Source organism: Suncus etruscus, chromosome 15 (assembly GCF_024139225.1).
Source record: "Suncus etruscus isolate mSunEtr1 chromosome 15, mSunEtr1.pri.cur, whole genome shotgun sequence".
In the NCBI taxonomy this organism is placed as follows: Eukaryota; Metazoa; Chordata; class Mammalia; order Eulipotyphla; family Soricidae; genus Suncus; species Suncus etruscus.
Genome location: NC_064862.1, coordinates 34758852 through 34782438, shown reverse-complemented (window position 1 = coordinate 34782438; position 23587 = coordinate 34758852). Strand labels below are relative to the sequence as shown.

Below are 23587 nucleotides of genomic sequence, written 5' to 3'. Positions count from 1 at the left end.
CGCCTTTTGTTTCCTCCGCCCCGGCTCGCGCTTTGCATTGCAGGGGCCGCCGCGCGCGCGCCCCCGCCCTCGTCGCCCTCGCCCGGCGGGCCCGGGAAAGCCGCGGCGCGCGCACCCGCCCGCCCGCTCGCCTCTGCGCCTGCGCGCCTGCGCGGCAGCACCCGCCGCCTGCCTGCTTGCTTGCCTCCCTCCGTCGCTCGGGGCCGCGAGCGCTCTAGCGCGCGTGCGCGCCCTTCTCGGCTGCACGCCGGCGCCCCCTGGCGGCCGGGAGGGGGTGTGGCAGGCGCGGCGCGGAGCGCCGCCCGCTGCAGGGGCGCCCCCGGGCCGGCTGGGCTCGGCTGGGCTCGGCTCCCCGAGTCGGCGGGGAGGAGGGCGGGAGAAAGGGAGCGCGAGAGGCTCCGGGGCGGCGATGCGGGGGGCGCCGCCGAGCGCCGCCGCGGCCTAGACGTCTCGGTGTCGGCGTCGGCGTCGGTGTCCGGGCGTCTCGTGCGGGCAGAGCGAGCTCCCGTCCGGTGCGGGGCAGGGGGCGTGTGCGTGTGCGTGCGCGTTTGCAGCGGCGGGCCCGACCCCGACTGCGCGGCCGGCACGTGCGGGGCCCCGGGCGGGCGGGGAGCGCGTCGGGCCTCGTCTCGGTCCTCGGACGTCGGCGGCGGGCGGGGGCGATGGAGCGCGTGAGCGACGCGTCGTGCGGCCCGTCGGGCTGCTACACGTACCAGGTGAGCCGGCACAGCACGGAGATGCTGCACAACCTGAACCAGCAGCGCAAGAACGGCGGGCGCTTCTGCGACGTGCTGCTGCGCGTGGGCGACGAGAGCTTCCCCGCGCACCGCGCCGTGCTGGCGGCCTGCAGCGAGTACTTCGAGTCGGTCTTCAGCGCGCCGCTGGGCGACGGCGGCGGCGGCGGAGGAGGCAGCGGCGGCGGGGCCGCGGGCGCGACGGACGGGGGCGCGGCGGCGGCCGGGGCCGCGGGCACCGACGTGGGGGGCGCGGGCTCGCTGTCGGGCTCGCTGTCGGGCTCGCTGTCGTCGGCGGCGGCCGGCGGGCTGAGCCGCGAGCTGGAGATGCACACCATCAGCTCCAAGGTGTTCGGCGACATCCTGGACTTCGCCTACACGTCGCGCATCGTCGTGCGCCTCGAGAGCTTCCCCGAGCTCATGACGGCCGCCAAGTTCCTGCTCATGCGCTCCGTCATCGACATCTGCCAGGAGGTCATCAAGCAGTCCAACGTGCAGATCCTGGTGCCGCCGGCCCGCGCCGACCTCATGCTCTTCCGGCCGCCCGGCGCGTCCGACCTGGGCTTCCCGCTGGACATGACCAACGGCGCCGCGCTGGCCGCCAACAGCAACGGCATCGCGGGCAGCATGCAGCCCGAGGACGACGCCGCCCGGGCGGCGGCTGCGGCGGCGGCGGCGGCGGCGGGTGCGGCGCTGGCCGGCCAGGCCTCCCTGCCCGTGCTGCCTGGCGTGGACCGCTTGCCCATGGTGGCCGGGCCGCTGTCGCCGCAGCTGCTGGCCTCCCCGTTCCCCAGCGCGGCCTCGGGCGCGCCGCCGCTGGCCAGCAAGCGCGGCCGCGGCCGGCCCCGCAAGGCCAACCTGCTGGACTCGGTGTTCGGCAACCCCGGCGGCCTGCGCGAGGCCGGCATCCTGCCCTGCGGCCTGTGCGGCAAGGTGTTCACCGACGCCAACCGGCTGCGGCAGCACGAGGCCCAGCACGGCGTCACCAGCCTGCAGCTGGGCTACATCGACCTGCCGCCGGCCCGGCTGGGCGAGAACGGGCTGCCGGCCGCCGAGGACCCCGACGGGCCCCGCAAGCGCAGCCGGACCCGCAAGCAGGTGGCCTGCGAGATCTGCGGCAAGATCTTCCGCGACGTGTACCACCTCAACCGGCACAAGCTGTCGCACTCCGGGGAGAAGCCCTACTCGTGCCCGGTGTGCGGGCTGCGCTTCAAGAGGAAGGACCGCATGTCCTACCATGTGCGCTCGCACGACGGCTCGGTGGGCAAGCCCTACATCTGCCAGAGCTGCGGGAAAGGCTTCTCCAGGTGAGGAGAGCGGCCTCGCAGCTCCTTTGCCCACTCCCTCTTGCCTGCCTCGGGGCCGAGGCCGCATCTAGGCCCTAGACCCTAGGGGGTGGCTGGCAGGGTGATGGCAGGGCAGGATGGCGTTGGAGAACGTGGCTTAACTTCTTCCTTCAGGGAAGTTCTGGGCCACTAGGAGTGAGTGCTCCTCGGCCTGCGTCTCTGTCTCTCTCTCTGCCTTGGGGCCTGCTGGTGGGAAGTGGCCGGATTCCTGAGGCCACCGCCTGGGCCTCCCCATTCTTCTCCCTGGACTCCCTTTGTGTTTCCGGCACCAGGCGAGGGGCCCCCTCAGGGGGCGGGAGGCTGAGCTCCTTTAGCGACTTTCCCCTGCGTGAATGGCCGCAGGAGAGGGGGGGGGAGCAAGTGTGTCCACTCCAGTCTCCCACAAACCCCCTGCAGAGCACTGGGGAACCTGGGTCAGGGGCCACTTAGACCCTTCCAGGGGGCCTGAAAGCCCCGGGTACAGAGCATAGCACCCAAAGTCTGTGATGGATGGGCGCCTGTCTGCAGATCAGAGCCTCGCTGTGAACCCATATATTGATCCCATTCTGTTCTCTGGACCAAAAAGAAGGGTTGGGGGCAAGAGCTCTTTGAAAGATTCACTCTCCAGGAGGGAAACCTGAGAGGGAACCCAGGACTCTCAGTTCTCGAAGCTGAGGATGATTTTTTTTTTCTTTTACTATTCCACATAAAAGGCTGGTTTTAACTTGCCTGGCTCCTGAGCACAGGGGTGTCTGAACCCTGGGGTGCAGAACTCCCTCAGAAGGGCCCCCGGGCAGGGCAGGAACCAGTCTTACCGGTCAGGCAGCCCCTGCCCACCTGCTCCAGCGGGCATCTGCTTCACCAGCCCAGCTGGGGACGTGGGGCTTCAAGCCACAGCCTCTGGGGACCGAATTCCATCCGGGTGGCATTCATTGGCTGGTGTGGCGGGAGAGGCTGGGGGAGGGGAGTGCTGAGTTTCTAAGGGGCTTTCGTCCGGACAATGAGCCCCCCAGCCCCCCCCCCAGCCCCCCTCCCTCCCGGAAAGGCGGCCCTGTCTGAAGCTACCCACTAGGCCCTGGAAATCATTGAATTGAGGGGAAGCAAGGTCAGGCATTCTGCAGCTCATTTCCCTTCCCCCTCTAGGGAAAAAAAACTGGGTACCGAGGTTCAAGGAGTTAAAAAATAAGGAGACTTATTTTTGCTAGGCTAGGAGGGGGTGTCTGTATGTATGTGAGGATTTGTTGGGGGCTCTTAAGCAGGCCGCAGCCCCGTTCTGAGGTCTCTGAAGGTCTCGGTTCTCTCTCTCCTAGGCCCGATCACTTGAACGGACATATCAAGCAGGTGCACACTTCCGAGCGGCCTCACAAATGTCAGGTAGGGCGGGCAGGAAGGGGCTCCCAGACAAGGCTATGCCCGCACGGGGGCTGGCTGACCACTGCTCCGCATACGCCCCCTCTGTCCCTCTGTCTGCTCTCCTTTGTTCTTCCTCTACCCTCCCACCCCCGCTGGTATCCTGCCCCCCCCCCTGGTTGAGGGTCCTGGTTCCCACCCCATCCCCCATCTCCCGCTCCGTTGCTTGTCTGTCTTTTCGTCTCCTGGTGTGTGCCAGCCCCTGGAATGGCAGGGCACATTGTGCAAGTGTCCTGGGGCACCCCCTAGGCCAGGCTTCTGGTTCCCAGCACTGCTGGGAGGGAAAGGCTTGTGTATGTTTGTATGTGTGTGTTTGTGTGTTGGCTTTTGGTGAGTCTGCCCTTGTCATGCAGCCCTGCACAAAGAGATCCTTCTGGGCTCCCATCAGTACAGGACACGGGGCACAAGACAAGAGGAGTTGGGAGAGTGTGGGCTGGGCGCCCCCAAAATGCTCCTGAGCAGTGTGGGGCCCGCAGAGCCGGGAAGCTCCTTTTCCCTGGCACCCTGTGTGTGGCGGTAGGTAGGGTGTACTTGGCATCAGTCCTAATCTGTGGCTTGTCTTGGATAATACTGACTGGGGTTGGGGGTTTCCCGTGGTGCCCAGAATTTTTGAGTTTCCTCTCTAAGCCACTGAGCATTTCTGCGTGGATGGAAAAAGCTGCCTCTCCCTTCTCTTTGACGACCCGCCGTGTCCCTAGGGCAGGTTCCCACCACGTGAGGGGCAGGCGGAGTTGTGGGGTGCTGGTTTTAGCCTCTTTGGTTGAAGGGTGAATCGGCTTCTGTTTATCCTGCTGGTGATGAGGGAGTTGCCTTCCTCCTCGTGAGGGCAGAGAGCCCCCTTAGGCCCTGTCTGGACAGCGTTCCCACATGCTGAGCTGGGCCGGGTTCCCCCCAAGGATGACAACTCGGGGGAGCCCAGAGGGGATCTGCCCTGGCCACATTTCCTGCCTTCTCTTGTCTGTCTCTGGTTCTCTTGACATTGAGCACATTCTGAGTCTCCCAGGGAGTGAGTTGAGCAGCCCAGGCAGGGTAGGTGGAGCCCAGAGGGCAGCGGGAGCCTGCCTGGTGGCATGGGGGGTAACCTGCACTCTCTGCCCTTTTTCCAGGTGTGGGTTGGGAGCAGCAGCGGCCTGCCGCCCCTGGAACCTCTTCCTAGCGACCTGCCATCATGGGAATTTGCCCAGCCTGCTTTGTGGAGGTCGTCCCATTCGGTTCCTGACACCGCCTTTTCCCTTTCTCTAAAAAAGTCCTTCCCTGCCCTTGAAAACCTGGGCCCAGCACACTCCAGCAACACCCTCTTCTGCCCAGCCCCGCCGGGATACCTGAGGCAGGGCTGGACGGCCCCTGAGGCCGGCCGGGCCTTTCCCCAGTGGCCTGTGGGCTAGCAGGGCTCCCTGGAAAAGGTTCTTTGTGGAGGGGCCAGCAGGTGTGGGTGGAACCCTTGCTTTGAGGGGAGGCCCACAAAGCCTCCTCCTGGCCTGACCAGGCATCTTTACTGTTTCAGGGGCCCCTGAACACCCAGTCTCTAGGTTTCCTTCTGGCTCTCTTGCCTTTTATGTCCCTCTTGAACTGCTGGGCCCCCAGGTGTTCGTCCTTGCCAGTGTGATTTTTGGAGGCTGGTGCTGTCCCTAGGACTGAGCCCTGGCTTAGGTGTCCCCATCCCTTCCTGTATCACCTCTCCCAAAGCATGGGGGGTTTTAGACGGGGTATGGCCACTCCTCTGGGTGTGAATTCCCATCCCACTCCCCTAGAGGGCACCTCTACGCAGGGCCACCCCACGTGGCCCTCTTCCCTTCCAGCTTTGCTAGATTCCTGCTTTTAGTTCTGCCTAATGCATTAGACTTTCACGTTTATGAGGTTTCTTAGAGGGTCTGCTCAGGAACTAGACTAACCATTAGCTTTATATCTGGTCACCCCAATGTCTGGCTTTGGGGGCTGTGAAAGCAGATGTAGCTTCCCTTCGGCCCCCAGTGGAATGCGCTTTAGCTCCCCCCCACCCTCGCGGGCTCCTCGGGGTAACAGGTGTGTTGATAAAAGTTTTCATTCTAACATTTGAGGCTTTGTGTGTTTTGTCCTTGGTTCGTGTCATGCTACTGACATCACTGTCCCTTGGTGGATGAGCCCCCCTCCCTGCCCTGCTCCTCCAACACACTGAGACCTGTCAGGACAGGTGTGCCAGCCATGGGCCCCTCCCTCTTGCATGGTGTGTTCTGAAAGTGGTGGTCGCAATGACTTTTGGGGAATTGAGTCCTTGGGCCATACCGTTCAGTCCCTCCTGATGCCACAGTGGACAGAAGGGGCCACTGTCATAAGTGACAAGGCCAGGCAAATATGGGGATAGGAATCTCAGGCATGTGTCAAGCCACCCCCTTGGAGCTCACTTGAGGATCCTTAATTGGCTCAGAAGTCCCATACTCTCTTATCATCTCACCCAGATCAGCCTGAAGCTGAGGACTGGAACAGTATCAGTTGCTTCCGATGGCCCCACTAGTTGAGGTGGTCAGGGTTGAAAGGGTAGCACAAAAGCTGGGTGTGCCTATGTTGTCCTGTTACTGATTGGGCCCCATTCCCGAGCTGCTCCCTTAGGAAGAAAAACTTCTCAAGCAAGTCTGGGGGTGGGGGAGAAACTGGCTGGAGAGGGGAGAGAGCAGAGCTAGGGCTGGGTAAGGACCAGAGGTGACCCCCAGCTCCATGGGGACTGGGCAGAGCCTGGCATTGTCTTCCTGACTAATAGGTAGCCAGCCAGGCAACCACCGACCACTTGCGTCTCCTGTTGGGGCTTCTGCTCCCATTCCAGGAGAGGAATGCCTTGCTCCCAACAGGGCCTCTCCTGCAGAGGTTCTAGGTGTTTCTTTCTTTTGGGATTGATCAATCCGTCCTCCCTCTCAGCTACTTATTGTCCCTTCTCTCGCCTCCACTTACGTGACTAGACTTTGGGTTCTGTGCTAGCTGAACTTTCGGTATTAAATTTGGGGGGGCCTTGGGGCCAGAGAGATAGCATGGAGGTAAGGTGTTTGCCTTGCATGCATAAGGACGGTGGTTCGAATCCCGCCATCCCATATGGTCGTGTCCCCCCCACACACACACAGCCTGCCAGGAGTGATTTCTGAGCGCTGCTGGGTGTGACCCAAAAACCAGAAAAAAAAATTGGGGGGGTGCCACACTAGTGATGCTCAGGGGTTACTCTTGGCCTTGCACTCAGAAATCACTTCTGGTGGTACTCAGAGGACCATCAACTGTACTATCTATCGCGAGAGGCCCTGTATCTCAACTTCTGGCAGGTTGAGACTGGGACTTGGGACTCAGTCATCAGAATTCCCTCAGAAAATCTTGGGATTGCCAGCGGCCACCTGGGGTCACTTCTGGCACGAAGAAGCCAATAATCACTGCCACTTGCCTTCACTGCTCTGGGCAAGTTTCTGTTTGGTTCGGTGGTGGTGTTTTCTCTCCCAAGAGATTTACATTCCTAATTAGATTTACCCTGGCTAAGGTTAGCTTTCATTCCTTGAGAGATAATCAATGGAGGATTGAGTAGGGAAGTCTGCTTGGTCTGGGATTTTAATTTTGCTTAGCTAATGCCCCTCCCTGCCCCAGCACCTTAACCCACTTGTGGCCCACTGAGGCCTGGCCAGTCCATTATCTTTAGGTAGAAAGTATGACAGGCTGTGCTTTAAAGAGCGGATCCCCAGAGAAGCTTGGCAGGAAAAACAAGGCCTCTTTCAGAGTCTGCTAGCAGCACTCTCCTAGCAGCACTCTCCCCCAGAACCGACCGGAAGCCGGCTCCTGAATGCTCCTTAATGCGTGCTTTCTGCTGCGCTCCTTACACCTGGGCCATAGGGGTCCTGAGGCATAGCACACACTGTGTGGAGGGTCACTCAGGTCACTGGCTGGCAAAGGGTGGGGGGTGGGGGTTCTTGACCCCAGATAACTGGCAGGTGTCTCTCTCCTGAGGGTGAGGACAAAAGTTCTTCCTCTGGTTTATGAGCTGGGTGGGAACTCCCCTCCCCCGAGTGACCTCTGTTTGGATCATAAGGTCTCCAGCTGAGGCCAGGGCCAACTCTCTCCATGAAACTTAGTGCTCTTGTTGCTTTTGAGTCCCCAAATGCTTAATTTCGCCTGTACAATCCTCTTACCAGACTTTAGTGGGGGCAGTTCCAGTTACCAAGGACACAAGATTAATTTTTCTTTTTCATTTTGCTGTGCTCAGGGATCACTCCTTGCAGGCCATGGGGCCAGGATCGATCCTGGGTGAACACATGTAAAGCAAGCGTCCTACCCACTGTGCTAGGTTAAAATTTATCAACATCTTCTCCTTAGCAGACTCTGCCCCCACTGAGTCTAGAGATGATCAGGCTTGGGGCTGGATCACATCTCACCTGTCCCAGACCCTGAGGGCTCCTTTTCCCCTTGGCTGGATATTGGGGGAGATGGGAAGCTCCCCAGGAGCAGGAGGCTGCCTGGTAGTGGCTGAATGTTTCCAGGATTCCTTTTGTGGTAGCCGAGTTGTGTGTTGGTTTTTTTGTTTTTGTTCCTTTGGGGGGGGGGGGGGCCACATCCCAAAGAAGTGCTCAGAAGTCACTCTTGGCAGGCACGGAGGACCATATAGGATGCCTGGGATCGAACCCGGGTTGGCGCTTCCAGGCAAATGCCCTACCCATTATGCCATCACTGCAGCCCTGTGTTGGGTGCATATCACGTTCTAAACTCATCCAGTGTATTTTTAAAACAACAGCAAGACACAAATGCAAATAGTATTCCCTTCATATACATAGTTCATATACATAGTTCTGTCCAAGTTTGGAACATTTACTCGAAAAAAATGACAGTCTGGCAAGGTCTTTCCTGCCACAAGCAGCCCTTTGGGAAGTAGCATCATTTCCCAGCCCCATGGTGGTACCTGTGTGTTGGTTGGTTGTGTAATAAGGAGAGAAGTACTTGTCTGATGATGCGGGTGTGCACGTTGGAGGTGTCGGGAGTATTCTCAGAGGTGGCTGAAGCAGCCCCGATGGAGCATGTGAACTGGGCGGTGTGGGGGGTCTTCATTGAGGTCCTGTTCTCTCTGTAATGCCCTGAAAGGATGGATGTTACATTCTCTTGTACTTCGAAAACTGAACACAAACACAGAAGTCAAACTTGCCCTGAGATACCCCCATGCAAGCTACTAGCTTGAAAGTTCCACCTTCTGTGATTTTCAGAAGCGGGGTGTGCCTGAGTGAACCCTGCTAAGAAGCACACACTATCGTGGACTCCCAGTGACTGAGCCTGGGTCAGGCCTGCAGGTCCAGGTGCAGCAAATGTTCAGGGACGAGGGGCAAGCTGCTTTCACTGTGCCCGCTGTGAGCTGGCTTCACAGCTTTCTGTGGCTACACCGGGAGGGTGATAAGTCCCTGTGCCTCAGCTGCTGTGAGGGTGGATGGTGCGAGATAAGTGCCTCGAAAGGGCTAAGTGGGGAGCCTGCCTGGCACAGAACAAACAAACAGGGCAGGATATAGTGTCTCGGATCTGCTATTACCAGCACTTTCCCAGCATAAGCTTCCACAAAGGTTCCCGCTGAGGCCCTGACCTACGCGCTCTGGTGATTCCCGTGTTAACAGAACTGACACTTGTTTTGCAGGCTGTGCTTTAGTTACAAATTCTTGAGGCTTAGGAAGAGCCGTCTTTATTTTTGTCCTGCTTTTCCTTTCTATTTCCCAGGGGCCAAGGCTAATGTAATTTCTGAATAAAGCAAATAAATTGAATTCTTTGTATAAAGCAACGAGGGGAAAACCAGAATGAAGAACACCAAGCCTGGCTCAATTAAATGCCAACAGCTCATCTGTGAATATATTTACAGTGGATGCAACTGAGCTTAATTCTTCGTTGTTATTTGCTTTGATTTTGGGGCCACGCCTGACTATGCTCAGGGGTTACTCCTGACTCCACACTCTGGGGTTATTCCTGGCAGCTCAGTGGACTATCTGGGATGCTGGGGATCAAATCCAGGTTGTCTGCATGTAAGGCAAGCACCCTATCCATTATACTATTGCTCTGGCCCCTGCTGATGATTAAGGTCTTCTAATTTTCTGTGGCGAGCACAACTGGCAGTACTTGGAAAAATATACTAAGGCTTCAGGGATCCAGCCCAGAGCATCCCGGATGCAGAACATTTGTGCTGTACCACTCCTGCCACACACACCTCCATCTCTCCCCCACCCCACCTTCTCCACACACAGCCCACAGACCTATTTTTCAAACTCAATTCTTATGTTTAAATAAATATTCCTCCTCTGTAGACAAGAGTTGAGGTCAGGTTATGTTTGAGGTAGGCCAGAGTAGCTATTTGTGAACAGTCCTTCCAACTGGGCTGTCCTCTGGAGAGGCCTCATGGGCACTGAGAGCAGCTGCTTGGTCTTCTGAGAAAAAAGGCCGGCCTCCCCCTTTGGAAGTTTTGGGGGGCAAGCCAACCCAGGGACTCAAAGTGGCTGTGCTTCACAGAGCGATGGGAGATGATGTCTGCAATGCCAGTTTTTCTTCATCCCATTTTCCTTTCTGCCCTCAGACCTGCAATGCTTCTTTTGCCACCCGAGACCGTCTGCGCTCCCACCTGGCCTGTCATGAAGACAAGGTGCCCTGCCAGGTGTGTGGGAAGTACTTACGGGCGGCATACATGGCAGATCACCTGAAGAAGCACAGTGAGGGGCCCGGCAACTTCTGCAGTATCTGTAACCGAGGTAATCTTCCTGCTGATTCCTCACTGCCAGAGGAGCGGCCTGAGCGCAAGTGGGAGGCCAGGGCTGTCTCACTCACCCTGCCTTGTTGCCCTTCTCTGCACACCAAGCTTCCCTTCCCACTGAACTCTTAACCTCTTCATTGCCCAGCTAGCTGTTGGCCACCCCTTCTTTCCTAAGAAACCTGGGGTGCCTTGAGTAGGAGTGCCCAGCCCACCAGCAACTGAGGACTGAGTGTGGTTCGTATGTCCTGGCCTGTAACGCATCTGTTCCTCAGGCATTTCCAGACACCACTGAACTGCTGAAATGGGGGGCATGTTAGTCAATAGGCCTCAGGGAGAAAAGGGGAGCCCTGCTTTTGTTCGTTGGCTGATAACCTGGCAACTGGAGCTGAGCAATGGGCAGTAACATCTTAGCTTATTATATGGTCAGGACAGAACATAGGCCTGATCTAGGTCCCTTGTTGCCTTGCGGAGGTGGCTTGAGTGGGACAGTGTGCTCGTGGCCTCAGTTGGCCTCCCTGGTGTCTGACTTGGTGGCCCCTTGTCCTTCTCAGTGGTGTCAAGCCCATCCCTGAGTGTTTGGCAGGGCTTCTGGTGGTTGGAAGGACTGAAGGTCTGTGTTTACCAGCCCAGCATCTGTGGAAGTGGCTCGTGCCATGTGTGGGGGTGTGAGGAGGTTCTGTACAGTAGGGATGTGGCTGGCCTGTCTCCCGGGACACTCTTATCTCAAAGCTTCTGGAAGCTTTGGTGCGTACTGAGCACTAAACCAGATGTTAGAGTTCCTCTCGCTTCTCCCTGTTGTTGGTCTTAACTCTCTTTTTGTCCAAACCTCCATCTCTTTATCTCTTCAGTGGGGCTAAGATTCCCTGTCGCCTTCACCTCATGGGGTTATTGTGAGGCTCTTGGGAGACAAGGTAGGTGAAAGGTCCACAAGCCCTCAGGTGCTGCCCACCCCTTCCGCTCTGAGAGTGAGATATGTGGCTCGTGGACACTGCTTAGAACAGGCATGACTGGCCCGGAGCCCTTGGCTGGCAGCTCTGGGCACCTGCGTGGTCTTCGTGGGCCCCGAAAAGCCCTGTGAAAGGACACTGTCAAGTAGCCGTGTCCTCAGGTGCCCTGGAGCCGGGTTTCTCCTGGGATCTGCATATCTGGGGCTTTGCCTCAAAAGCTGCTGGATGGTGATGATTGTGCCATCAGGACCCCCCACTGTGAAGGTGGGAGCTACTGGTAAAAGCTGTGTAAGCTGTGTCCTGTGATTGTGTATCTGGTAGGATTGTGTTCTGGGGCGTGGACAGTGCCTGGGGTCGTGCTTGTGAGGAGTTCCCAGGCTTTGGCTGACCATCGTGACCACCTGACTGCCTCAACCTCTCGGGAAAGATGGTTTCATTGTGTGTGTCTGACACTGGACATGTGAGGCGTGTTCTGTGCCACTGAGCTCCAGCTCAAAAGCTGGCATCTTGTCTTATTTCCTGCTCACCTGGCTTCCTGAAAGCTTCCCTGAAATTCTGCTAAACCTGCTGTAACCTGCGTTTTGTCAAGTTTCCCAGGTTGAAATCCTCAGCTTGTAAACTGGGGTCAGAGGCTAGAGGTGGGTAACCTTGGGAGAGGGAAAGGATGCTAATGCTGAAATGCAGAAAGCCTTGCCCAGATGGCAGGGTGGGGCAAAAACTGGAAAAAAAGAAGAAAAGAAAAAGAAAAAGAACTGGACAGATGGCCCAGAGAGATAGTACAGCAGTTATATGGTCCTTTGAGTCTACACTAGGAGAGATCCCTGAGCACAGTCAGCAGGTAGCTCTGAGTATAGCTGGGTATGGCCTTTGCCATGCTCTTTCCCTCAGATGAGAAAGAACAGAGAGGCTCAGGCCACAGCCTGTTGAGTCCTGCTCAAACCTAGAGCAGTAGTTCAGTAAGTCAGGACAGCAGAGCAGAAGTCAGCAAGGTAGCCCAGAGATGACAGCTGAGCTCTTGTCCTTAAGGGTCTGTCTCCCTAGGATGGTAAAGAGGACTTGAGCAACAGTCCTATATGACTGGGATGAGATGAAGGAAAAGGAAACCTAGATACTGGGGACAGTGGGTAGTGCCTCACCTTGCTTATGCAGCAGACAGGAAAGGAAGGAAAAAGAAAGAAGGGAAGAAAGAAACCTAGAGCCCACTCGAGATCTCAGAACAAGTCAGGACCAGAGCTGGATTGATTACCAGCTGGATTGTTTTGCATCCCAGAGAGGAAGCAGAGTGGAAATCTCATTCCTCCAGGAAAGCAGGAGCACTCGGTCCCAGCTGCCCTGAATACTCAGGAGAGAATCCATTGCAGCCTTTGTTGTAAGAGAGGAGCAAAATTTTGCCTCTGGATTCATTCCTTGGATATTAATAGGAAGAAATAAACCTCATTCTCCCTTTTTATCCTCCCCCGCAATAAATCAAAGAGGAAAAAGATACCAGTAACACAGAGACACCGGTCCCAGCTGCCCTTCATACTCAGGAGAGAGTCCATTGCAACCTTTGTTGGAAGAGAAGAGCAGGATTCTGCCTCTGGACTCATTCCTTGGATATTAGTAGGAAGAAATAAATCCCATTCTCTCTTTTTATCTCCCCCCCCAATAAATCAAAGAGGAAAAAGATACCAGTGACACAGAGACACCAGAATAAAAGCATCTAGAACTGTGTCACAACAAAGTTGTGAGTTACCCAAACAAATCAACACTCAAACACAAGGGTTCGAGCAAAAGCTAAATGTTCTCCACCTGGTCAGAATAGTTGAATTTGGAGCATAGGGACTCCAAGGACCTTCTGAGATCCTTCAAAACCAACACTTCAGGGGCCAGAGTGGTGGTACAAGTGATAGGGTGTTTTCCTTGCACACACTAAGCTAGGATGGATCTCGGTTCGGTCCCCCGGCGTCCTATATGGTCCCCCAAGCCAGGAGCGATGTCTGAGTGCATAACCAGGAATAACCAAACCTTGAGCATAACCAGGTGTGGTCCCCCCAAAAACCAAAACAACAACAAAAACAACAGTTCAATGAACTGTAGACAACTCTTGGCTGAGAACAAGGAAAGGGGGCAGGCAGCGAGGCCCTCAGCCCCCATCAGATGCAGGTTTGAGACAGCTGCCCCCTTCCTATGTCCTGGAGATATCAGAATGTGAGTTGTATTAGCTGTAGAGGAATATAATCTGCAGTTGGAAGGAATGTGAGGGGCAAAAAAGTGTGTTACCTCATCCTTGAGTTGAGGACCCAGTTGAGTGGGACAGTGAGGAGGACAGAAGGATCTAGTAGCTCACCATGTTGTCCTCCCTAAGAGTCTGTGGCAGTCTCTTCTTGTAGGCGTATGTCCTGGAATGACGAAGAACCATAGCTGACTTGGGAATCTGTTGGCTGAAAACATACTTGGACTTGGAACATCTCTGGTTAAGAGGCAGGGGAATCTTCTCTGCAGTCGGATGCGAGTGCATGAGTTGTTGCCACTGGGCTCACAGGCACAGATGCCTTTCTGTGCCCTCACACCAAGTGGACACAAAACTCCCCAGTGCCCCCTCCAGCAGCCAGCTCAGTTGGCACATTCCCACTGTGGTTTGGAAAAGGAGATCCTGGGCCCCTAGATGGATCCCTAGATGGCTCCTGTGACCAGAGCCCTTGGCTTCTGTAATATTCTCATTGTATCCTGCTAGGCAAGAAAGCGCAATGCCAACATGGATCATAAACTCTCCAGCTCCGGAGCTCCAGGGAGGGTGGCTTTGAGGCTGCTGGGGCTGGGGGTGTCACACATGTGCGCGTCTCCGTCAGTCTGGTGCTCGTCACAAGCTGCCTCCTCAGTGCATGGTTAGTCAGTGGCAAATAGGCAGGTGAGTTCAGAATCGCCACAAAGCCCGCCTGGCTTTAGAGATATATTCTCACAAACTCAGCTTCTGTCTTAGCCCAACACTTGCCTGCTGGGTTGGTCTGTGGTTAAGGTCTGGGCTTTACGTGACAGCTGTGGATCCACCCCGCCACACACCGTGTGGGCTTACTATAGATAGTCTGTCTCTGCTGCTGGGGCAAAGTCAAGAGAACCCAGCCACATGTTTCACCGATGGTTTTTCAGGAAGATGCAGCAAGTTGTCATTGAACATCTGCTCTATTCCCCTGGGATAGTTCGTTGCAGAAAGACTAAATATATGATTCTTAGTGCTGCTTCCCTTCTTTCTGGTTTCATCTGATTGCAGTGGGTTTTCTCTGGGTGCACCAGGGAGAGGGCTTCACACCACTTCAGAGGCTCAACAAGAGATTCAGATCAAAAAACCAAAAAAACAAACAAACAAACAAACAAAAAAAAAACAAGGGAAGAATTCCCTTCTAAAGTAGCATCATATTATCACCAAGTCCAGATTCCTTATGCTCTTCACAGTGCTAGTCCAAGATCTGAGCTAAGATCTGCTTTCCCCTCACTACTCATTCCTAACTCCAGTTCTTCTCATAGGAATGTTTCTGGAGAACCTTTTTAACCTGTTCTGTCTATCCCCTCGTCAGCTCCTCAGTCCCAGAACAGGAAAAATTGATTCACGGGACAGTTTGGCCACTTACCTTTGGCCCAGACAGCTATGTGGTGGAGCAGTGCTGGAGAAAGGAGGAATACTTGCCCTGAGCCCGGTTTTCCTCCCAACTATTGCCAACAAGCGAGCTTGTTAAGTCTGTTTCCCTTGGTCAACTGCCGTCTCAGTAACTGTCTACCAGTAGGCTGAATACCACCTCTGGGGCAGAGCAATGCATCACTGTGTCACTGGTGATGAGATAGATCGCAAAAGTCCAAGGGCTGTTTGTAGGGCCTGGGTGAAGACAGAAATCATTAAAGGGTCAGCCCAGCACATCAACAGACTTAGAGCCCCCTGAGGCCCAGCACCAAATGCAGCCAATAATGACCTCTGGGTTCCCAAGCATTGCTGGGGAGGCCTCCTCCTATAAAAAGTAAAACACTAGCCTTGGCATCCCATAGGTCCACCCACCCACCCTCAAGTATCACCAAGAGTAATTCCTTAGTATAGAGCCAGGAGAAATCTCTGAGCATTGCTATGTTTGGCCCCAAAACCGAAAAAAAAAAAAGAGTATGAGGCCAAAGAGAGTGTCCAGCAGGTTTAGCATTTATCTTGCACAAAGCTAACAGAGATTTGATCCCCAGTTCCCATAAGATCCCCCCAAGCCCTGCCAGGAGTGAGGAATGAATCCTGAGTACAGAGCCAGGTTTAGTCCCTGAGCACCACCTCAAAGAGTGGCCCCAAAAAACAAAAATAATTTTAAAAAATAGTAGTCTGACAAGTGGCTAAGAACCAAATTCTGGTTTTCTAGGTCCTGGGGTCAGACTTTAAGCTGTGCCGCTTAGCTCTATGTGTGATTGCAAGTCAAGCTCACCAAATCTCATGTTTCTTAGTCTATAAAATGAGTATAGGGGCTGGTGTAATAGTACAATGGGTTGGGGGCCGGAGAGAGAGCATGGAGGTAAGGCGTTTGCCTTGCATGCAGAAGGACGGTGGTTTGAATCCCAGCATCCCATATGGTCCCCTGAGCCTGCCAAGAACAGTTTCTGAGTGTAGAGCCAGGAGTAATTCCTGAACACTGCTGGGTGTGCCCCCCGCCCCAAATAATAGTACAATGGAAAGAGTGCTTGCCTTGCACACGGCCAACCTGGGTTCAATCCCTGGCATCTCATATGGTCTCCTGAGTACTGTCAGGAGTAATCTTTTGTGCAGAACCTGGAGTAACCTCTGAGCATCACCAGATTTGGTCCTCAAATGACCAAGAAAAGGCATAAACATTACTCCTAGTTCTAGCATGGTTGGAAAAGTTTACAAAATAATGCATGCAATGCAATAGACTTGGCACACTATGATCCATGGCTAAAGTTTGGTCATTTGTTATAGTGCCGTTCTAAAGACCATGCCATTTCTGGCTGTTGAAAATATGTCCTTGGCAGATGTTACATAGTACTATCCAGCCTCTGGCCTATTGGTAATGGGTCCAACTTTACCCATGACTGATTTTAAAAAGGAGTGAAAATCCCAGAAAATGTGGCATCCGAATCTGGCAGGAATTGTAGGGTACTGGCCGCCTACGTGGGCTTTACACTCAAAAGCTTCAGTTTTCTTTTGGATCCTTGATCATGATGGGGTCTTGACCAAGATGGGTTCCTTCCTGCAAGGCCCAAATCATAGTAGCTGGTGTGGAAGTTAGCCCCCAGCATCTACTTATCCCAGCCTGAAATAGCTCATGGCTCAAGAGCATCCAGCTCACATGTAAGCGCAAACACCCAGAAAGCTGAATGGCCCTTCCCTCAAAACAAAGACATAAAAATGACACTGGATACTTTAAAACGAACCAGGGAACTGAGCCTTGCATGCGGCCAACCCAGGTTCAATCACCAGCATCCATATGGTCCCCCGCGTACCACCAGGAGTGATCCCTGAATGGAGAGCCAGGAATAAGTCCTGAGCATCACCAGGTCTGTCGTCCCCACCTCCCCAAAAAAAAGAACCAGAGCTAGAGAGATAGTATAGTAGTAGGTAGGTAAGGCTCTTCTTGCCTTGCATGCAGCATGCCTGGGTTTGATCCCCTTCACCACATATTCCATGAACATAGAGCCAGGAGTAAACCCTGAACACTGTTGGGTGTCCCCAAAAAAGAACCAGCTGATGGATACTCCCAAAGACCAGGAAGAATAAGAGACCAGTATGGTCCTTAAGCAGAATTGATTAGTTTTTTTTGATGTTCAGAAGGCCTGGCAGTAACTAAATCTAGTGATCCTTAAAGTGAAAGGAAAACAAAAGATGTCCAAAGAGAAGAAAGGTTGCTCCTTCAGCCATTCCTTTGGGATCTTATCTCACCTCCAAGCCTTTTGGGGTTCAGTTCACCTTTTATAGGTGTTAGGCAGGCATTTTGCTGCCTGGAGCCCTGTGGCTGCCCTTGGGTCCTCCTGTTCAGCTCTAAGGATGATGTTTCAGCTGTGGTGCCAGAACCTAGCTTGGGGCCACCAGTCACCTGCTCTTGCCCTTATCACTGAGGTGTCAAGAGGTACGGGTCTATCACTGTGCCCTGTGTACCAGGCTTTGCAGAAAAGCCAATTCACAGACAGCACACCACCCTCCATCCTTAGCCAGGTATCTCCTGTGCTTGCAGCCCCTTTTGAGCCAAAGAAAGGGCCCCTGTTCTAGATGCAGCTGATCTGGGAATGCTAGCCAGGGCGGCCAGAGGCAAGGCATGGGGGATGCAGAGAGGTGTCTGTGCTGGCCAGCCGCGGGATCTCATCTCCTTTTGTCTTGTTTAGGTTTCTCCTCTGCCTCCTACTTAAAGGTCCATGTTAAAACCCACCACGGTGTTCCCCTTCCCCAGGTCTCCAGGCACCAGGAGCCCATCCCGAATGGGGGAGCAGCGTTCCACTGCGCCAGGACCTATGGCAACAAAGGCAAGCGACCCCTTGCTCTGCACTTTGCTTCTCTGCGCAGACTGTGTCGTGGGGCGCTAGGCTGGGCGTGGGGAGGCGGGAAGGCTGCCGGCTAGCTGGCTGCCTCGAGGAGGCGCGGAGATCTGAGTGGCAGTGGCCTCCCGAGCAAAAGTCCCAGCGGGTTCCAGTGCTCACTTTGGGCAGTGAGCAAGGCTTTTGGGCACTGCCAAGATCCAGCCCCCGCCTCCTCTTCCCTAGCCCTCCGTCCTTGCTCCTGGCTGGCTCCCTACCCCCAGTCTGGACCCTGCAGAGATGTCCTTGGCTCTGGGCAGGAAGAGGCACCATGCATGGTTGCCTTGAGTGGCCCTTGCTGTTGGTGAGCTGCATGGCGATGAAGGAATTCCCTGAGTGCCTCTGACGAAGTTGGTTTGCACAAAGCTTCTGAGGCCCCACCTGGACTTGTTGACTCAGTTTGTTTGGAGGTGTTTCAAGTTGTCGTTACCTTGGGGATGGATGGTGCTAGGGGCTTGGCAGATGATAGAGATGGCATGCTCCATGCTCCCATCCGAGACCTCCCTTCCTGGCATGGCTGAACCTCAGCTGGATGAAGAAGCTGGCTGGTAGGGGACAAGCTCGAGTGCAGGAGGGTTGTCTCAGCCCTGTGGGGTTTGGGGACAGCTAGCCGAGTTGTTTATAGGAGCTCCAATTTTGTGGTCTGGCAGCTTGACCCTGGAAGGATCTGGGCAGAAAGAAGGTGGTAAGGGCAGTGCTTGTGTGTGGGGCATGAGGAAAAGGACTGGCTTGTGTCTCAGACATCAATGGGGTCTGCCCCAGCTTGTGAGGGCCTTGAGGCTCTGGGCCTGCTTTGGAGGGGGCAGCTAGTCTGGTACGGAGGTGAGGCATGTGGCACACTTGCTTGGCATTATCAGGACCACATGGTACCCCCAAGGGCAGCCAAAGGAGTGCCAGGAGTTGGGGGTTTTTGAGTTGCCAGAAGCAGTGGAGGTCCCCTGTCCTTGAAGCTGGCCAAGATGGCGGTGAGCCATTACAGGGACACCTGCATGCAGCGTCTGTGGTGAGGTCAGCTGGCAGCCCCAGGGTCCTGCTGTTTGGCTCCCCGCACAGGCCCCCCATAGGCACTCTAAGCTCCCAGACTGGCCAGCTGAACTTCTGAGGGTTCTGCCAGTTCAGTGGTGGCCACCAGCTGCCCAACACAAGCCTGTGAGCTGGCCCCTCATCACCCCTCCAGCAGTTGGGGGGAGAGCATCACCAAAGCCTGGCCTCATCTCTCCCCTGTTCTGTTTTCTCCTAGAAGGCCAGAAATGCTCACATCAGGATCCGATTGAGAGCTCCGACTCCTACGGCGACCTCTCAGATGCCAGCGACTTGAAGACGCCCGAGAAGCAGAGCACCAATGGCTCCTTCTCCTGTGACATGGCCGTCCCCAAAACTAAAATGGAGTCCGATGGAGAGAGGAAGTACCCATGTCCCGAGTGCGGGAGCTTCTTCCGCTCCAAATCCTACTTGAACAAACACATCCAGAAGGTGCATGTCCGGGCCCTTGGGGGCCCCCTGGGGGACCTGGGCCCTGCTCTGGGCTCACCTTTCTCTCCCCAGCAGAACATGTCTCTCCTCGAGTCCTTTGGATTTCAGATTGTTCAGTCGGCGTTTGCATCGTCTTTAGTGGATCCTGAGGTTGACCAGCAGCCAATGGGGCCGGAGGGAAAGTGAGGCAGATGCTTCGTCCCCACGGAAATGACCACTGGGGACTACTGAGAAATGCTGTGAATGCGGAGGAAAGTGATGTCTTTGGGTTCTGTAGCTGAGAGATTTTTTATTCTTTTTTTTTTTTTTTAACACCCCTTCCCCTACCTCTGTCATCCCAGTCCCTCTCCACTCCCTGTCCCCACAGTGGTCTTTAGAAATAGATACTTGTTGGAGACTCCACAGCAGTAGCTATGAGATCCAGTACGGGACAAGGGTAGAAAACACTATATAAGCCTCTGCGACAACATCAGACCCAGTTTCTCTCCTGGGGACATGTTGGGGTCCCTGGGTCCCAATTCTTCATAGCCCCCATTCCAACCCCTGCTGATGGCATTCTGGGACCTCACTGTCACCCCCACCTCCCTAATCCCTCTCACACATACCGTTTCATCTCCCTCAGAAGAAACCACAGTAGGGTTTCTGCCCCTTTACACAATGCTGATGCCCAACTGTCATTATGGAAGCTGGAAGCCTGCAGTAGCCTCTGGGCTGTGGGGTGAATGTCCTCCGAGATCCCTTTGAGCTTTGACCTTGACCTGGGAGGAGTGGGGCCCAGACCTTTCTGAGCCCTGCCTGACTGCTAGCATTTCATTCCTAGGACAAGCTCGCTCTTCAGGACAGCTCTACTCTCGATTCCAGTTTGTCCTTGGTTCTAACCATTCAACTTGCTGTTGGGTTTTAATTCTCTAATTATTATTATTATTGTTATTATTTTTTAGGACAAGTCGTAGTGAATTGCTACTGAAAGCTATCCCAGGTGATACAGAGCTCTTTGTAAACCGCAGTCACATGTTAGGGTTAGTATTAAACTTTGTTTAGATGTACCATAATTAACTTGGTTAGTGGATTGTTTGAGGTCTATGGAAGAAATAGTTTTATGCAAAGTTTTAAAAATGCCAGTCTGGTCAGGGGGTCGGGGGCGTCAGTGTGGTCTGGAGCCAAGGAGATGGGATTGCTGGCAGGGTGGGGGACACTGTGCTTCGGGGGTGTCGCACATGAGCAAGCTTAGGCTGACCTCGTGCTGTGAATCGATCTGATCAGGCTGTATTAAAAACATTAGTATGGTACTCTGCCTGCTCCCCAAGTCTGGTTTTTCGGGGGGGGGGGGGGGTCTTTGGTGTCTGTACCTGTACTTGGGGTGGGAACAGGAACTCAGGCCTTTCACCCTTCACTGTGCCGGTTTCCTGAGATTGGCAGCTAAGCTTCCACCCGTGTGTTCAGTCAGCAGATACTCCCTCCTCACTGCCCTGTGCCAGGCATGCTCTTAGGCTATGAATACTGAGCAGGACACCCTGGAGCTGAAGGGAAAGAACCCAGATCTTGGCAGTGCTTGGGGAACCATACAAGGTGCCAGGAATCTAACCCAGGTCATCCCTGTGCAAGGCAAGTGCCTTGTCTTCTGTACTGTCGCTCCAGTCCCAGCCAGGCTAGAGCTTTGGAAGAAGCTGCAGCTTACTTGCTTTGCTATTCCTTCCCCGAGCACTGCCAAGAGTGATCCCTGAACACAGCTAATGAGTAAGTTCTGAGCATCTCCAGGTGTGGCCCAACGAAAATAAAAAGCGGGCTGGCATGATAGTGCAGCGGTAGGGCGTTTGCCTTGCATGCAGCTAACCCAGGATGGACCTGGGTTCTATCACCGTCATCTCATATGGTCCCTCAGGAGCAATTTCTGAGTGCAGAGCTGGGATTAACCCTGAGCGTCACCGGGGTGATTCCCCCCCCCCCCCCAAAAAAAAAAAAAGTTTACCAACATCAAGACAGCCACAGTAGAGATATCTCTGCCATCCATGTCTTCTGGGTATACTGTGGCCATTAGACTAGGGGGAGAAAAAAACTTTAGAAGAAGTTGATAAAGGTGAAATGACTCTTTGATACTGAGGGTGAAGGAGTTGAGCCTTGACTAATTCTACCCTCTGCTCTGGCCTGTGGGCAAACCTCTGAGCCTTAGCTTTCTCAGCAATAAAATGGGGCTTTGAACTAGGGTCCCCATTCTTCTTGGGTCTAACCTCAACACAGCCTTGGATGTGGATTCCATTATGTCCCCCCTCCTGTGGGTGAGTAAGCCATCTGACAGATTGAAGACATGCTGTTGAGGGATCAGATCGGTTCCAGGCCCTGTGAGGAAACACTTTTCCTCCTCATACCAGTCCTTTTGATTGACTTGGACCCTATCCCAAGCCTCCCTGGACCCCACCGAATGAAGCACTCACTTCCAGCACCAGTGACCTTGATGGACTTTCTCTACACAGTCAAAATGCCTGAGGGCCTGTGCACCTCTACCCTGGCAAAGCTGAGGGAGGTCCCACAACACCAAAGACCTTCGGTAAACATGGCCACAGAAACATCCGGCCACTGTGAGCTGAGAGTGGGTGGGACCTGGAAGCCAAACAGGTCTGGGACATTCTTCCTAAAATGCTTTATGCAACGCTGGCCATTCTCCAAGCCTAAGCTTCCGTATCTAGAAGTGGAGAAAGAGCAAGCCAATGTGGAAGGTGCCAGTATGCTGGGTGCAAAGCCAGGCTCTGTGTGGCAACTCTAGTTATATACTCTGGAACACATCAAGCACCAGTCCCCACTTAGCAATTGTTTTTCATGTGTCAAGCCTTTATGCCAACAACAGTGACCATAATACTCTCTAACTGCCAAGATACCCTTCTAAGCAGCGCACATATCATTTCAGGTGGCCCTTTAGGGGACCTAGAGGTTTGCATTTTCACAATGAAGTCATTCTTCCTCAACAGAACTGAGTGGAGCAGTGAGAAGCTGAATCCCACACTCTAGATCCAGCATGTTTCTTTCCTTAGGGGGACCACACCCAGCGGTGCTCAGGGGTAAGTTACTCCTGGCTCTGCACTCAGGAGTTATTCCTGGCAAGCTCAGGGGATCATATGGAAAGCTGGGAATTGACCTGAGTCTGCCACTTGCAAGGCAGCCACCCTACCCACTATGCCCCTTCAATCTGTCTTTTCACAGCCACCCTGGCTCTGGTGAGTGCCCCAGCTTGACACCCACTGCTGAGAGTCCAAAAGTTCCTACACTTATGGGGTCAGAGAGATAGCACAGCTGTAGGGCATTTGCCTCGCAAGCGGCCAACCCAGGACCAACTATTGGTTTGAATCCCGGCATCTCATATGGTCCCCCATGCCTGCCAGGAGTGATTTCTGAGCCGGAGTAACCCGAGTGCCACCGGGTGTGACCCAAAAAAAAAAAAAAAAAAAAAAATTCCTACACTGAGCTTCCTTGTATACAGTCTCTGCCATCAGTCCTGACCTTATTCCAGTGGCCCCCGCCTGGGTCTGAGCTTGAGTCTTGCCCTTAGCTCCGTTTCCTGGACACTCCTGCTTCCACCCAGTGGCCCCCGCCTGGGTCTGAGCTTGAGTCTTGCCCTTAGCTCTGTCTCCTGGGCACTCCTGCTTCCACCTTTTCTGGCACTTCAGGTACGACTCAGCTCCCACCCTGGATCCTCCTCACAGTTCTGGTGCGCTGTGGCCTACAGTGACAGCCAGCCTGCTGCTGATCCGAGAGCCACACTTTCTTGAAGGACATTGGACAAGTGCTTCCCCTTCATCATGTGGGGAACGAGAGAACACGGGATCATATGCACATGGGCGATTCACACAGAGCACATGAGAGCACTCAGAAAGCTCTACTTTTCTCTGCCAGGCTTGACCCTCAGGAACAGGAATGAAGCAGGAGCAGGGACTGGGGAGTGTCTGTGAAGAACCAGAGGGTAAACATTTTCAGCTCTGTGAGCCATGTGGTTTCTGTCACAGAGACAGCCCTGCCGAGCACTAGAGCAGCAGCCAAAGACTACAAACACAAACAGGTGGGCGATGTTCTGATCACACTTCACCCATGTACACTGAATGTTGCCCACATCATTTTTCTCTCACAGGATGATTCTTGTGGTTTATATTTTCAACTACTTATAAAATATAAAAGCCAAAAAAAAAAAAAAAAAAAAAAAGCTCTGGAGCTGTAAGGCATTTGCCTTGCATGCATTTGACCTAGGACGGACCAAGGTTCGATTCCCCGGCATCCCATATGGTCCCCCAAGCCAGGAGCGATTCCTGAGCACATAGCCCAGAGTACCCCTAAGCATAACTGGGTGTGGCCCAAAATCCAAGGTAAAATAAAAAAATATAAAAGCCTTGCTTTGCTCATGGGTGATATACAAGTAGTGGTATACAAATTGGTTCCTAGGCCTAAGTTTGCATCCACTGCACAAAACCTCCA

The 23587-nt window shown here is 54.3% G+C and overlaps 2 protein-coding genes across 5 annotated transcripts in view; both read left to right on the top strand.

Moving 5' to 3' along the window:
- PISD (phosphatidylserine decarboxylase) overlaps positions 1–23587 on the top strand; it is a 356590-nt gene that overhangs the window by 268118 nt on the left and 64885 nt on the right. The window lies entirely within an intron of this gene.
- On the top strand, positions 656–20418 carry PATZ1 (POZ/BTB and AT hook containing zinc finger 1). Of its 4 annotated transcripts, none has more exons than XM_049788965.1 (5): positions 656–2041; positions 3370–3433; positions 10008–10179; positions 17468–17605; positions 18897–20418. In XM_049788965.1, exons 1-5 carry the CDS (start codon positions 663–665, stop codon positions 19313–19315), a joined length of 2172 nt encoding a protein of 723 aa, XP_049644922.1. In that variant the 5' UTR covers positions 656–662; the 3' UTR covers positions 19316–20418. The 4 variants fall into 4 exon arrangements, with proteins under 4 accessions (XP_049644922.1, XP_049644924.1, XP_049644923.1 ...); XM_049788967.1 differs by having other exon boundaries at positions 17533–17605; positions 18897–19064; XM_049788966.1 differs by lacking the exon at positions 17468–17605.